The 14,647-nt window shown below is 37.6% G+C and overlaps 1 protein-coding gene across 1 annotated transcript in view; it reads right to left on the reverse strand.

Annotated features, from left to right (window-relative positions):
* Positions 1 to 9,124: 9,124 nt before the first annotated feature.
* Positions 9,125 to 14,647, reverse strand: part of LOC107082596 (regulator of G-protein signaling 8-like) — an 8,400-nt gene continuing 2,877 nt past the window's right edge. The window contains exons 4-5 of the mRNA XM_015371365.1: positions 13,709 to 13,875; positions 9,125 to 10,335 (exon numbers count right to left, since the gene is read on the reverse strand). Of these exons, the coding sequence (XP_015226851.1) occupies positions 10,081 to 10,335; positions 13,709 to 13,875 (422 nt within the window). The 3' untranslated portion in view covers positions 9,125 to 10,080. The remainder of the gene's footprint in view (positions 10,336 to 13,708; positions 13,876 to 14,647) is intronic.

Genomic DNA, 14,647 nt, shown 5'->3' on the forward strand with positions numbered 1-14,647 from the left:
AGTATTGCGAGATTCTGCAAAACTATTGCAGGATCTCGCAAAAGTATTGCAGGATCTCGCAAAAGTATTGCAGGATCTCGCAAAAGTATTACGGGATCTCGTGAAAGTATTGCGGGATCTCGCAAAAGTATTGCGGGATCTTGCAAAAGTATTGCGGAATCTCGCAAAAGTATTGCTGGATCTCACAAAAGTATTGCGGGATCTCGCAAAAGTATTGCGGGATCTTGCAAAAGTATTGCAGTATCCTGCAAAAGTATTGCAGGATCTCGCAAAACTTTCGAGAGATCTCGCAAAAGAATTGCAGGATCCTGCAAAAGTATTGCGAGATCTCGCAAAAGTATTGCAGGATCCTGTAAAAGTATTGCGGGATCTCGCAAAAGTATTGCAGTATCTTGCAAAAGTATTGCGAGATCTCGCAAAAGTATTGCGGGATCTCGCAAAAGTATTGCTGGATCTCACAAAATTATTGCGGGATCTCGCAAAAGTATTGCGGGATCTCGCAAAAGTATTGCAGGATCTTGCAAAAGTATTGCGAGATCTCGCAAAAGTTCTTTTTTTCCCTCCATATCCATGTAGGGGCTCCGTACTAAACCACACAATGTTTTAATTTAAAATGTCACACATCCATTCATGTAAATTCACTGTTATCTAAAAAAAAAGTGACTGTGTATGAGCAATGTCTTCTCTTACTGCTCTCCACATTCAGAGCTTCAATTATGATCATCATGTCGCTGGTTCTCCAAAATGGTCCCCAAAAACAGGAACCTGAAGGTTGATGTGCTCCCTTGGACATTTTAATGGAAGCTTCAATGCAATTGGACAGCTCAGCATGAGGTTTTCAACCAGCAAGAAAACTGTTCGTTCAGCTGCAAATGGTTGAAACGAAAGAGAGAAATTGTTCTTTTAAATTTTTGTACTTTAAGTTTTCTGAAGTTTTTCTAATGAATAGGTCCTATCCCTGAAATAGAGGTATAGTTTTCTGTCTTATTTAATGATCAGTCCAAAGCCAGTTAATAGTCAACAGCCTACATTACATTTTATTATACAAAATCTTTTCAGAACAAAGGAACTTTCAAATATGTCTCCCCCTCAGAAATACAGCAGGATTCATTCAATTTTCTCAGCTTCATTTCCCTCATATTCTACCATGACCTTATTGACCAATTACAAACATCAACTCAAAATAAGAGTCCGTAATGCATTTACACTGATCTATAGGCAGTGAAACTTTACAATAAAGTTTCTAAAAATAATTTCCAGACCTCAGGTATTATTTTCAGAGGGTTCTGTGGTGGGATGGAAAGCGAATTAGACTTCTAGAAATACTAACACATTCAAAGGTTGTGGGTTTGAGCGCCACCAGAGTCGCAGCAAATGCGTTTTTCCCAATCGGAAAAGCATAGACACAATGGCAGGAACGTAAACTAGTTTTTTGTTTTTTGTTTTACACTGTCACAAGTACAGTGCAACAAAATTCACTTTCTGTGTTTAACTCATCCCATTGGGGAGCAGTGGGCTGCCATTGTGCGGCTCCCAGGGAGCAGTGTGGGGTTAATGGTCTTGCTCAGGGACCCAGAACTCAGAACCTCTGGATTCCAAGCTCTATGCCCTAACCACTACACCGCCACTCCCCAAATCTATGATAAACTATTTAGTTGAAAAGTATGTATTTTTCCACATGTTTAGAAGTATGCTGCAGTAGCAGATAAAGCTAAATTTCATCAAACCTAGCCTTGGTTTCTTATTGTATGTTCCATTTTACTATTGGAAGTTGAAAAATATCAGGGTAACAGAAAGATAACAGTTAGTCAAACAGAATCTTTAATTAGAATTTATTGATTTATGATCACTTTCATAGGAAATTGACATCATGTTGTTTGATATTAACCATCTACATTTATAAAAGCAACCTTTGGAAGGTTGGTCACTGTCTACTCAGCAGAATGCTGTCTCTTATGTTTTGTCATGTAAAAAACAATATTGGTGGATTCAACAACCTTAAACAAGCACAGCTGTCTCTGCCTACTAAATGTTGCTCTATTTACTGTAAACGAAAGCAGTGAACTGAGAACTTTAGCTGCTTCATTCAGAAATGGTCATGATATTTACCCTCAAAGGTGAGAGCACGGTGATCGCTGTTTATTTCTGTGTGCATGTAGGGGCAAAGTTTAAACTGCTGTATCTGTCTGTTTTTGTCTCTAAGGACAATATTTGCCTCCCGAAATTTGACTACTCTATTCTTCTTTCCTTTAAATGTAACATTATCTAGATAAAGGCCAAGTAATCCAAATGCTAACCTGTGCTTGATGTCATCTGTGTACAGTAAAAACCTTTAGTTCAGATAAAGATACAGAGTTTGATGAGAGTATCTTCATAATTAGACTGAAGTCAGTTCAGCGTGTTTAGGTGCAGAACTATTAACATAAACACTTCTGTTTATAGTGGTGTGACCTTAACTGTGAAGTACAGAGCATCTGCGACATTTTTACAGTGTTCTGCCTTATTTCTCATTCCGTTATGATACAGCCTTGTTTAAAATGAAACCAAATTAATCTTTGTTCCTCAAAATTATAAGTAATAAAGCTTACTGGAGGTTATTGTAAATTGATCAAAAATAGAAAGCTAACATATCCCAGTTTTTAATGGCTTTTGTCTAATAATTTGTTGATCTGTGTTTGGCAGAAATTACAGCCTCAAGTAGTGGCAAAATTTAACAGGGGGTCAAGGTAGGGCTGCTATATTTTTATGAGACAGAAATACAGAAACAGTAGTAAACACAGACTCAGCGAAAAAAAGAAAACATGTTGAGGGTGCATCATTCATTATATTAAGTGAGGCATGGAGTCAAGTTTATAAAACTTCACATTTATAAATCTTAAATATATCTTCCTCTGTTTATGAGAAAGCAAAAAAATAGAATCAGCACAGGCTAAAAAAACAGCAGGTTGACAGAAAAGCTATAATTGGCTTATTGGCTTTTTCTGTGCACAATAGCTGAAATTTTTTAAATAAACAGAAGCCGATGAAAAAAGCAAATGAGTTTTTCATTCTACATCTTTAGAGTTTGACTCAACAGCCCCAGGAAGTGAGTCATTTTGCCTTAGTAGGACACACATTTCATTTTGCATTAGATTTTCTTATCGTTAGCTGAAACGATAGATGGTGCGTTAAATACATGTACCACTGTACATTTCTTTATCATGTTTCTAACATGACTTAAATAACATCTGAGTCTCTCTCTCAAGCTGCGAACAGCCACAAAGCAGATTAGTTTTGCTTGCTGCACCACAGAAAACATCAGCATAAAAGATCACCGGCTATACATAAGCATCCACTTTTCCTCTGGGTTTGCTGGTTGCATACACCAGACATATGTCAAGTGCTTTTTCCTCTTTTGCTGACCTCTTTGACCACTGGCTAAAATGTGACAGAAGCAAAACAAGCTAAGAATGTAAATCACAGCAAGTGATGGAAAACACCCAGGCTACCCCTATTTGCATGTGAGTAGAGGCAAGTCGAGGGATTTGTTTTTCAAAAAAGGCCAAAGCTTTCGCAGCTGCTCCAGAGCATCCAAGATGCTCCTGTTCAGGCGAGGACCTCATGTTTAAAATATCCAATTTCCTATTAGAGAGATTATGAAAATCGGAAAGAGCTCAGTGCTTCACAGGTATCTAAAAGGCCCATTTTGTTAAAGAGCAGCACTTTGTTTTCCATACTTTCATTATAAAAGGTAGCTGTACTGATATCACCAGACACATGGTGGCACTGTAGTCCTCTCCAGTCTTCCCTCGCCTCTCCTAAACTCCATTATACAGTGTAATTACAACAGCCCTGGATTTGTCTGACTCTCCTTTTGTTGTGGCTCTAGCTGGGTTGATTCATTTGAACCTGAACGGGTTTTTGATTCCTCCACTGAGGCTACTAAGGCTGTAGACAGCAGGATGGAGATTGGGGTGGAGAGGGGCTGCAACTGAACAAAACAAACATACAGAAAAAAAAAAAAAACATTTAAAAAGCCCTGATAAAAATTCAGTAAGCGTGCATTTGTTTTGAATCTTTCTCTACCATCGTGCATGCCTTCTGTTTACATTGATGGGATAAGGAGATTCAGAAGTGATTGAGGATAATGGCTGATAGGGAAAAAAAATCCCATTAATAATGATTCTTTTCCAGCACGGCTCTACAGATCTAACATTGCTGGCAGCCTCTCAGAGTCCTGATATTTAGTGTGCAGCTGGCTGAAAGTGAAACCTGCCACCTGCTCTCTGCTAAGCATTCAGCCACTTTGAGAGTAGTGGGAACTTGGCACTGAGTTGGCTTTTAAAGGCATCCTCTAAATATGTTTCAGCTACTTCAGTGAAGGTTTATTGCTCAGAAAAAGGGAAGATACAGGTTCTCACCTTGAGTCTTTCAAACCGAATGCGGCCTTGTGTCTGCAGCTGCTCTCAGATTTGTCCAGGTTTGTCAATATGGTTGCGGGCATCAAATGAAAATAGATTCTAAAGGGGATGGATTTCACAGCTCAATATCTGAGTCCGGGAGTCAAATAATCTCTTGCTGGGTTTGTGTCATGTAGAGTCAGATAAAAGAGCTTCTGAGATGTGATCTACCTTGGTAAAGCTTGTAGAGTACTTATCCCAGGGGTACACAGCTTTGATTATCTTTGGCTTATCTTGAAATTCAAATCTTTCAAATGTCTTATTTAGACATTTGAAACCAAGTTGTTTGGGTCTGAGGTTCTTTCATACATGCCTTAATCTAGAATTTTAAATTGATTTCTTAAACCAAATTGATTTCTGTCTCATTTGTTTTGGCCCTAAAAGACCTTTCAAAGTTAGGTTCTATTAAAAGGTAATAGAGAAAGAGTTAACTGCAGTACATCTAATGCAAAACAACAACAATAAATATATATAAAAACCTAAATATTAAAGACAGCGTCAGTGGAATCATCATGAATTAACTTTTCCAGTAATAATATTAAGGTGGTAAAAGTCCCACATTTATTTATTTATGTATTTTGTTGTTTATTTTAGAGCCAAAAATACAGAAAAGGTGGTTCGGTATTTTACAAAAATATATTTTCTCCAGTAGTTAGGTATGAAAACCAAACCCATTTGTATCTAAGGTGTCGCCATAAAGGATCTTCCTCAACAGCACAGATAATTCATCGACATATATGCCACAAGAGGCAGAGTTAGGACTTTTTTTCTTTATCAGTAAAAGCTCATTGGTTCTGCTACAAAACCATTTTTTTTAGTTAAATCTGGAGCTAAAAAGAATAAATATGTAACAAAAAATATCATTAATGCCATAGCAACAGCAATAATACCAGACTCATAAACAGGAAAAAGTCTTGAACTTATACAACATCTACGGTTCATGAAGCATGTGGGGGCGTTCAGCTTCTCATGAAAAAGAGAAAATTGTGTCGGTAATTAAGAGGACTTGACTTTGAGCCGAGCCTCTAATCTGAGTAAAGTTTTTATTTAAAGTTGGTTGAGGGATCTTGGCCCTTCTCCACCTAGTCACAGGTGTCAGCATGTGGAATCACTTTACTGGTATTGTTATGGTTCTAGTTTGACTGTCTGAATGCTCTGGAATACAGAATACCTCAAAAAACACAGCAAAAATCCATTCAACGTTGCCATAATAAGTGCTATCTGAATAGTGCTGGCAGTAAAGAGCTATCCTAAGTGTATTGGTGCTTCCAAGCACCAATACACTTAGGATAGGGACCTGCTGATGTCCCTAGTTGCTGCCTGGAGTTATGTATATGGTTGCCCACAATTATCTGTGCGACTAATTTCGTCTACTTTACATGATTTTTTTTTTTTTTAGTATATTGTAAAACTTAGGCTCCTCCCAATTGTGTAATATATTTTTTGTGATTCTTTTCCAAAAGGCTCTAATCCTATTTAACTGGCGTCATTCATGTGTGTGTCCGCCATGTAATGATGTCCATAAGGCAAAAAGTTCTGAAGATTTAAAGCTACAGTGTGTAATAATTACAGGGATATACAGTCAGAAATGTAATATATTATACATAACTGTTATTCATCATCATCTACGAGCTCAGCCTCTTAACCTTAATATTTGCGTTGCCTTAGAATTCGTTATTTATAATTACATAGGAGCGGGTCTCGCAGCCATGGAGGCAGACATCTTTGCGCTACGGCAGTGCAGAGCCAACAAACTAGCGATTGCGAGATCGCCCATTACGCTCGAAAGTAACTACGGCAAGTTGAGAGAGATGAACTGAGACGGTACTGAACACACAGACTAATGAAATACTATCTGTAAAATTATCTATGTAAACAAACCTCATCACTTGAGAAGGTAGGTGATGCGGACGTCGTGGAAGACATTTTGTCCCGTAACGCTCGCTGTACTGTTGGGGGGGAGAAGCTGAAAATTACACACTGTAGCTTTAACTTCGGTCCAAAGCTTATTTGCTATCCTGGATAGATTTTTTACTGTTGACCTTATGAAAGGTGAAGGGATATGAGTTAGTACCAGGAGATAGGAGCTACGATTTCAAGTATCAAGCCTCTTTTATTTTTCCTCTTCGACAATCTGGATCATTTCTCTCACCTGTTCACTTTGCCACTGCTTCACAATCAAGCCAACCTGCTGTCCCTGAACCTCTGTCTTTATAATCTCTACCTTTTCCATAACAGTCACTGCCAGATTATTGAAAGTCTTGTCATGAATAAATATACAGCGTTCCTTATCAGCCTGATCAGTGTTTTAATCCAGCTCATGTTCTTTGATTTTTCTGCCCTGTCTAGCCCTTTGTGGACATCTGTTCCATGAAATCTGGACAAAAACCACTGTGTATTAGAATTAAATAGAAAATCCCTTTATTGTTCCACAATGGGGTAATTCTGGTGTTTACAGCAACAAAAAGATTAAAGAAAAAAATGGTCACACAAATATGGATTTTAGAATAATGACCTCTCACCTGCAGAAAGAACTTTCTCCCTGCTTTCAGTTAAAGCAGCACTACTGTTCTCATAGCTGCAAACAGTGACATCACAACACTTTGACACCTCCCAGCTTTTGAAAAGCTCAGTGGCTTTGTTTTTTGTGTTCTGCATTACTAAATAAATATATCCCAACCAGTAACCATTGTCTTTCCTCTTCAGTTTTTTGTGAAGAACCCTGTTATTTTCACGCTCTTTACATTGGCAAACTTTTGTAATAAATATTTAAAGCACTCCCTGTGTTTGACTAAATTTTGGGGTCCCCAGTCAGTGGCTTTATTGTTACAGTATATCCATTATGTGAAGGTGTCCGGAGAAGACTTGTTTTTTTAAGCTTCACTTTGGTTGGCAGGCACAAACCTTATCCTCTTCACTATCTACACCTTCAGTGCCAAATATATGTGTGCTGCTCTCATATGATTTTTGATATATTCCACATAAACAGTATGATTGATGCTAACATGACAGGCTACTTTAAACCCAGACATTTGTACAACAGAGCCAAATGGTGATGCTTTCTGTACAGACACACTTTACAAATACTCGGATGTTCTGCAGAAACAGATCTGAATTAACACTTACTTGTATTTGCAAGAAGTATAGCTCAGGCATACATATATTGTAGCATAAATAATTCCACACTAGAATGGTTAGGGCTGGATATGGGCCATTAATTTTTCAATGATTCAGAATAGGGAGCTACATGCTGTCGGGTGTTTCCCACTGGCATAATATGTGCACATTATGGCTCTATTTGTCCTGTTTATGCACTCATTCAAAGCAATTAATGTCATTTATGGCCTCATTAAAAACAGATTTTATTGGAAATTTTTTATTTGAAGTTGTCCACATATAGTATGTACATTTTACAGCAGTACGTATCAAATGTGATCAAATAATACATAAATTATAATAGGTGGCAAGTGGAAAAACAGCAGTAGTAATCAATATAATGTAATATTAGTAGTCAGAGAAGATACATTATGCATGGCTTTTTCAGTGTGTGTGAAAAGGGGAATCTGATCATTAAAAGCAGACATGCAAGAGCTCCTCTTTTGTTTGTTAAAAAGCTGTTCTGCGCTTTGCAGTCAATACGACCAAAGGCTTTCAACTGCTTGTTATTCAGGTGGGGGTAAACAGTGCAACAGATGTAAATCGTCATTCAGTTTTAATGAAATGTGGTAAATTTAACTTTAGCATATCAACGGTATGAATCAGTGATATACCACAGTTTCTGAAGCATTAAATGTTTTTCAGCAGTCTTGTCACTATGAGGGTCCTTTTTGCTCTCTCTCAAATATTTCCACTTTTCTTCAGGTTTTTAAAGGTTTAAAGAATAAATAATATCCTCACTAAAGGCTGCTGTGATTCAAAAGCATCCACCAGAGTTATCCCTTTCTAGACTCAGAATAATCAACTGATGGAGCAGAGAAAAAAAATGTCACTACTGCTAAATAGCCTCACAGAAATGTAGTCAGGCTGCTGGTATAATTGTGAAAAGTCATGAAACACAGACCCAAATTTCCAGGAATTATTCCGTTTCATTTAAGGCAAGCGTGAAACAACTGGAATGATAACGTACTCATGTCTGCATGAATTAACCCAGGCTAAGGAAAAAAAAAAAAAAAAAACTCCAGGAAAGCAGCTGATTAAAGCTGTTCACGCTGCCTTCAAGTTGCTAGGAAACCAGCATTGGTAGCAAGCGTTTACTTTGTGCGGCCAAGCCAAATGTATGACATGTCTCCAAAAAGCCCATTATCACTATTTGCAATTATATTTTTCAGTTAGCACACTAATATATGGAGTAAATTTGGTTACACTATTGTTGCAAGTAAAGAACATGTTTGGTATATACAATCCAGAAATGAAACCTGAACAAGTTCGTAATCAAAAAATGGTTTAAAAGATTCATTTTGTTGTTGTTGTTTATTTTAGATGATTCAAATACATTTTTTTTACACTTTCAAATTGCATTGTTTCATATTTTTTGACCAATTATTTATTTCTAAATTTAATTTTCTCAAATTTCTCTTTATCAAACTTTACTTCAATACAAATATTGTTGCTAACATCTGTGCAGAGAAATAGAAACGCCTTTTGGCCCCCCACTTCAAAAATGTTGAAAAAACCCCCCAAAAAAACTCAACATTTAAAATCTGTAAAGAAATTTAAGAAAATAGAAAAACCTCCTGAGAAAAAAGCAAAATTTCCCTTAACACATTTGTTGATTAAGAAGTATTTAAAAAGTTTTATTAATAGATTCACTTCCTTTGAAGTTTTTGCTAATAGACTTAAAGTTATTTGCTTCCAACATGAATGGAAATAAATTCACCCCATTCTAACAATAGATAAGATTTATGCGTTTTTGTTAATTTCTAATAGAAAAAAATGTTCTCCTAAAGTTTAAGACTTCCAACTTTAAAGGTTCAAAATTTCGCACACACTCTACGCTAAAATCCAAGATGGTTGCCATGTTTGATAAAGCTAATAGACTAATACTATTGATAACCCTGTAAGACCTCTGCCCAGAGAGGTGTTATTACAGTGTTTGGATGCGTACACTCCAAAGGAATACTGTTATTAGCCTGTGAGGCTGTTAGCCTGCTCGTTCACCAAAACACCTAACAAAACTTAGGGGTTTTACAAACGTCAACACCAACACAGTAAATCTGAGAGGTAACGGCTATTCCACATCCATTTTCCAACTTACAAGCCAAATAAAACAACATAAAGAACGAGGAGAAAATGGGAGCTAATTTGAGCCATGAGATTTTGTTCTTGTCTTTCCCTGTTAGCAGTTTTTTTTGGGTAAACTGAACTACATAATAACATTTAACAAGCTGAAATGAGGATAAAAATATTATGAAACTAATAATATTTCCCAAACAGTACATTTAAATTACTATCAATGTCAATTTACTGCGGTGCCGTTTCTGAGCAGTAATTGATTGTGGAACCTGTGGTTACATCAAAATATTGCACGCTACACATCAGTGGGCCGTAATTTAGACATCACATCATATTTCAACAGTTGTGTTGCAAATCAAATATGATCTCCCGGGTGATAATAAATCCACACGGCTGTGCAATTTCATGATTACCAAGCAGAGGGCTCAGTTGTGGTTTCTCCCCGGTCGTTGAATACACAGGAGCGTGACCTTCTGCGAAACATGGTGGACCCGGGGCCCTTCCTCCTGGTTATACGCAGATAAATGTCAGAGTGCAGGAACCTTGGGTAGGAGTCCTTTTTCATCAGACTGTAGACTTTCATCTGGGCTGCATCAAAACAGCTTCTTGCTGGGTGTTCCATGTTTTTCTTGATGGCCATCTTTGTGTTGTAGTCAATGTTGACCTAAGTTGAGGCAAAGTAGAATAAAACAGTACAGACATGGGTTATCAATGGTGCAATTAATAATAAAATCTCAAATATACATGAATAAATATGAGTGGTATGCATGATTTTAGCCTTTTTGGTTCAAGATCATAAGTGGCTTATAAATGTACTCAAACCCCTATACAACCTTCATTTTGAAATCATTTTATTTGGTTGGCCAACATACTTGTAAAATGGAAGCGGGACTCAATGGAATCAACTGGTTTTCCTTAGATAGAAAAGTTTAATTCAATTTAAAGGTATGATCTGGTTGAATTGTAAAGTGCCTTGAGATGACGTGTTTTGAACTGATGCTCTATAAATAAACTGAATTGAAGAGAATGGATCTGAAACCTACAGTATACCAACAGAGGCCTCAAAGGTAAGGCATTTGTATTCCCCGACTTCAGACTCGTCATCAGCTTTCCACATCATAAGACTGAGCTTTTTAGCTCAAACCTTTTTGATCAATTTTTAAAACTTAAAAGATTGGGAAACAAAAAGCCTCTAGTCTTCCCGGAAATTTTGGGAAATAATTCGGGAGTTTGTTTCTTTAAAGCGGTGTCAAATTTAAATCCTCCAGCCTGGTGTACTGCAACTTTTACATGTCTCTATTCATACGCAGCAAAATCAGATGTGTTAAATATCAACTGTTGGTGAAGTATACGTATATATTAAAAAAAATTATGTCAATACAATATTTACGCAACTATGCAAGAGTAAGTTTGTCTGAAGAGTTGGTGTTATTCTAACCTGACTCCGCCAGATGGATTTGCTCTGCATATCCATCTGGAAACCTTCCGTAGAAGTAATTTTGGGAAGGGGCGAAAATACTGGTTAGCTGATTGGCCTATGTTGGTGATAGACGGGCCAAATAAACCAATCAGATCAACGAAGCATATGACGTACTAACAAAGCGACGACGAAGAGGACCCAATTGATAGATCAAACTCTTGCCGAAACCAGTCCGGAGAAGAGCAAAAACATCTTTTCCTCTGAGAAAAGCCTCCAGAGCAGTGTTTTGCTCTTCTTTCAGTGAAGAAATACTCTGTAATTCCGACAAAACTTGCTCGATAGCCACGCTAACGTTAGTTTAATCGGCTGAAGCCGCCATGTTCTTTAGACCGAACTGTCGCGCTTCTCGTTGCGTCACACCTCAACCCGCCTCAAAGCCAACGCTGATTGGACGTTCGTTTAGTGAACGGCTCCAAATTTTTTTTTACGGAGAGTCTCCAGACTGATTAGCGAGTGAAATCTTGAAAGCTCGCGAGATCAGGATGGTCTCACGAGGCTAGTGTTAATCAGCAGAGCTAAATTTAAGCACTCTGTAAAGTGATCATTTTCAAACCAATGCCTAACTGATTTTCTCAACATAACGACATCAATAGTTGACATTGGAGTTGTGGTGTTGGATTTACATGTATGTCCCCCTGCAACTGGAGGGTCGCCGGTTATAATCCTTTTTCAGGTGTTCCTTAGGCAGGACATTTCCTGCACATTGCCTATTGGCGATGGTCAGAGGGGGTGGTGATGAAAGTTTGTAGTGCAAACTGTACACACTATTGTTATATAAGTTTTGCATTAATCACAACTATAAAGAGCTTTGCTGCAATGTTGGTGTAATATTTACACCAAAACAACAATTTCAAAAGTGTCGTCTTGGCTAAATCCAGCGTGGACCATTACAGACACAGTTAAAGTGTTGAATCTAACTCTCTAGGAGTTGAATTAAGGCTTTCAAAATTTGCTTTAATTCTCACTAGAATCAAAAAGCTAAGACTTGATATGATGGGAAGCTTTATGGAGTGACCTAATGACAATGGTTTGATTAACTCTTACCAACTTCCTGAAATAACCGCTGATAGCAAAAACGCTCCTGCCACTACCATGCCTAATAGGTGGGGATGCATGGTTTCACTTTACTGTGCAGTGTAAGTTTTAAGCTACACATAGTTGTGCTCCAAGGCCAGAAAGATCAATTTTAGTCTCAGAAGCAGCAGTTTGTGTGTGCCCTACATAGCTTGGTGAAAACTGCAAATAGGACTGTGGGTTTCCTCACACCCACAATGACTTTCTTACTCCCACTGTTACACAAAGGCCAGATTATTATCAATGTTTGTCAAAAAAGTTTCTAAAAACTCACGTGTTATTTATCCACTTTCCAAACTTCAGGCTACAATGTTCTGGTTGATCTAACACAGGGCTAACAATGAGTGGATCTACAGAGGTGTTAACCCTTTGTAGGGAAAGTTACTGTTTTTGATCACTTGCATACCCCTTACAAATGGAGTCCCACCCATCCCTCTGTGAGGTCTAAAGTTTATAAACTAAAAAAAGGAAGTGCCAGTATCAGCATTAATGCCTGTAAGGTTATGTTGTACCAAAAAAAAAAAGTGTTTCTTTTACTCTCAGATGTTTTTCTTACTAAATTGGGGCAAGTTGGCATTTCTTGTTATTACATTGACATAAATTTTTGAATGTTTTTTGAATTTTACAAAGGTAATAAGTTCTAGATTCCAATAACACCATTTGTTTGATTTTTAAAGTATTTCACCGAGTGCCTTATAAAGGATTAAATCCATATGAAATTTTTTTTTTCTGAATCCCAATACTTGTATAGATGAATAATTAGGAAAGGTTTGCCAAATAAAACAGGGGAAAACCCAACATCTAGACAATAAATAGAGTCATCGATAAGTTTTTACGCTTTTAGACATTTGACGTTAACTTGTGCTTGTTAGATCCTCCATTCTCTACATTGTGCTTCAAATTGATTTAGAAGCGTATATCTACTGCAAACAGGCAGAGCAAAGAGGAACCACAGTGCACTAGTTTGACAAATTGCCATGCAGGAGAAAAAAAAAAAACTCCACCTCTAAATGTGTGTTCACTCTAGACTGAAAGTGTGTGGGAGATGCTCTGTTTAGCTTTGCTTCAACAGTTCAAAACCTCAAACTAGACAGCTAAGTCTCTTCAACAGCTTAAACTGCTGTAGGCCTTAAAGAACATATCTGATGGTGGTCGCATCATCAAGCACAAATTGTCTAGAAACCACAGACGTCTCACACAAAAATAACCCGACCTGTTTTTTTGCAACATGCATGCATATGACCTCAGCAAGATGCTGCACCTAACGATTTTTTTTTTTCACAAAGGTCAGCTCACCACAGGCTCATGACTGCGTGTTAGTCCTTGCCCACAGTTATTTTTATAATGGTGACATAAATATTTTATCTCAGTCCTGAGTGACAGATAAGTCAAGAAAATGCTAAATGTCATTTGAGCTTTTGCAGCTCCACACAGCAGCAGAACGTCTAAGCAGTTTTAGAGGTATAAACATCCCACCACGTACCTCTTTGGGAGCCTCTGATTCAATATAAACTGTATAAATATATCTGGCTTTAGACAGACGCTTTGTTTCCGAATCTATGGTCTTGTATTCTTCGCAGGCCAACCAAAACTCAATGTTTTCCTCACTGAACTCTGTCCTGAGGAACTGGGAGAAGGTTTCCACCCCATCTGAAAGAGGATAGAAAAAGAATTACAGAAAAAACTGTTAATAACATTAAAAAAGAAAAATACAAAAGGAAATTAAACACTTAGTATGTACTAAAGGTACATAGTCACATTAGAAGCCTATGTCAGAAAGACCACAATCCAGTTGATTATAATAAACCAAATTACATATTCCAATTATTTGCCCTTTTTTAGCCTAAATAGAACCCCAGCAACAGGCAAATTGAGCTGACGTGGCGCCATCTGCTGGCAGTACAGTTGAACCACCAGAATGCCAGATGGTGGCCTTTGAAGCAGTTACTAAATAAGTCCCAAACATGCTGCAATGCCTCGTGGAAAACAGACAGCTGGAAAGACAGAGCTTAAAAACATGGCTAACACTAGTAGCACATTAGCATAGACGAATGCTAATGTGACTCATTCTGACATCAGAAGGCTTTCTGAGTTTTAGCTCCAGCTTTAGTGAACGCCAACAGTCATAATGTTTTCCCAGCGCAAATCAAATTTTATTCCTCTCGAGATGAAACATCCTCTTGTGCCTTTTTAGACCTGATCTTGGATTTTCTTTGTTTTTCACAACTATGCTAGGAGTTCCACACTCGCTCGCCTAAAAATAATCCCAGTCACATGATGTTGTTATGGTAAGCATACTCAGAAAGGCTATATTCACAGAGAAATTGAGCAATGTTCTCTCGAACCAGAGTGAGTTATTGATGTATTTATTAAAAAAAACAAAAACTGAAATGACTCAAGTATGTTAGCCTCGTGAGACCAT

This window comes from Cyprinodon variegatus, unplaced genomic scaffold, assembly GCF_000732505.1.
Source record: "Cyprinodon variegatus isolate N-32 unplaced genomic scaffold, C_variegatus-1.0 Scaffold57, whole genome shotgun sequence".
NCBI classification, from domain to species: Eukaryota; Metazoa; Chordata; class Actinopteri; order Cyprinodontiformes; family Cyprinodontidae; genus Cyprinodon; species Cyprinodon variegatus.